The sequence below is a fragment of the Manduca sexta genome, unplaced genomic scaffold, assembly GCF_014839805.1.
Source record: "Manduca sexta isolate Smith_Timp_Sample1 unplaced genomic scaffold, JHU_Msex_v1.0 HiC_scaffold_1220, whole genome shotgun sequence".
Lineage (NCBI taxonomy): Eukaryota > Metazoa > Arthropoda > Insecta > Lepidoptera > Sphingidae > Manduca > Manduca sexta.
Window position 1 is genome coordinate 1 of NW_023592064.1, and position 1,780 is coordinate 1,780.

General features: G+C 33.8%; 1 protein-coding gene across 1 annotated transcript; it reads left to right on the plus strand.

Annotated features, from left to right (window-relative positions):
• Positions 1-315: 315 nt before the first annotated feature.
• Positions 316-1,266, plus strand: LOC119191228 (spherulin-2A-like). The gene has a single exon (XM_037445138.1). The coding sequence runs from the start codon at positions 358-360 to the stop codon at positions 1,228-1,230; it is 873 nt and encodes a 290-aa protein (XP_037301035.1). The 5' UTR covers positions 316-357; the 3' UTR covers positions 1,231-1,266.
• The last annotated feature ends 514 nt before the right edge of the window (positions 1,267-1,780 follow it).

Genomic DNA, 1,780 nt, shown 5'->3' on the forward strand with positions numbered 1-1,780 from the left:
TGTTGCATACTATCATCGACATACTGTAATATAAATTGTATATTTAAATAGGCCCTTTAAATGTTTTATTTGCAAATAAGCCTTGTTGAAAATACGCATTTATAAACAAATCATATAGTAACAATTTTGTTCGTATATTAAACGTAGCTAATATTAATTTTATCAAGTAAATATAGTCACAAAAATAGTAGATTATATGCGACAATTTAAACACAAAAACAGACATTAGTACGTCTTATTTATTATAATACAATAATATATTATTGAAAAATGATGTAAGATTATCGAAAAATATTTTTTCTATATTTAGTTGAACTAACGTAGTTCCATATAACTTCACTTTGTCGCGCGACAAAAATGATTGTAAAATTTTATTTGTTATTCCTGTTCATTCATGTGGTTTATACAAAAATCGAATTAAATTTGGTCACGGACGATGGCAATATATCGATAGACTATTCAGGGATAGATGTGCGAGTGATCACCGATGAAGACGTGGAACTATTTAACATCGGTACTAGTGAATTGCGGGCAGCACTAAAGTGTCATTATGGAAGAAAACCTAGTTACGTTTATTTAAAAAGCCCGACACCGTGGGACGATCTTTATAAAACTTACGGCTGGGAACAGGTCTCTAGAGTGCTGTCAATACATTCAGCAAGATTGAAAGGTATCACGAAATCCCCAGTAACTGTGATGACGAAAAACTTCATAAATGAATCAAATAAAACTATTAAAGTGGACACAAGCATCAGTCATACAGTACAGAACACGCTAACAACATCATGGACAAAGGAAAGAGAATTCTCACTGTCTCAAGAAATCGAATATGGAATCAATTTGTTATTTAATAAAGTTACGGGAAAAACCGGTTTTTCGTATACATCGATGTGGGGAAAGAGCGAGGAAAAATCTGAAAAAATCACTATTGGAAGCACTAGTGCTGTAGAAACTGAATTGCAACCCGGTCAAGCTGTGACAGCGATTTTGTCGGTGAATTCGGGTAATTTAGAAGTCGAAGTTGTGCACAAGATGTCGCTGCGAGGCAATTTGGCGGTAAACTTTAATAGGATGTACAAAGGTCACTATTTTTGGGGTCCGAAGATTGAAGATGTGATGTTTAGTGGGGGGATAACAAACGAAATACTGATGTTGGAGACGATAAAATTCGGTTTTCATGTGGACGCTACATTAACTGTTTATGATAAAAATACCGGAGAACTTTTGTAAATAGAATATTATGTATTATAAATTTTCGATAATTGACACATTATTTTTTAATAATCACGATATTTTATAACTTTAAGTATTAAAACAATTAATACTTACAAACTAAACACAACGAGTTATCTTGATATTGTTTGTCTTTGCATAATTACAAAAAAAAGATTAAGAAAAGATAAAAGGACTTTAGGGGCGTAGTGGTTGACGCTACTATAGATGAACAGATGGTTGCGTTCCTCTATCGAAGGGAAAAATTTCCAGTCAGGCAGATTTTGCGCCTGACCGGCCGCGGCCCCTCTGACGGTTCCTATTCGGAGGTGGTATATATGCTGCACGTAAATACAAAAACTCAAAATATATCATATACCACACGAATCGCTGCCGCCAATCTACAATTAATGTTAGAAATATACTTAATTAAACTAAGGAAGAATAAACATGGAAAGTAGCAGACACAGATGTAGGCAACGAAAAATGATTAAGTTGACGAAAGAAGTGAAATATTGGAGCTACTATGACGGATTTTAAGTTTAAGAGTGCGGTCGTAATCTAGTTT

Coding starts and splice junctions, on each gene's coding strand:
- LOC119191228 (XM_037445138.1), top strand. CDS start 358: ATGATTGTAAAATTTTATTTGTTATTCCTGTTCATTCATGTGGTTTAT.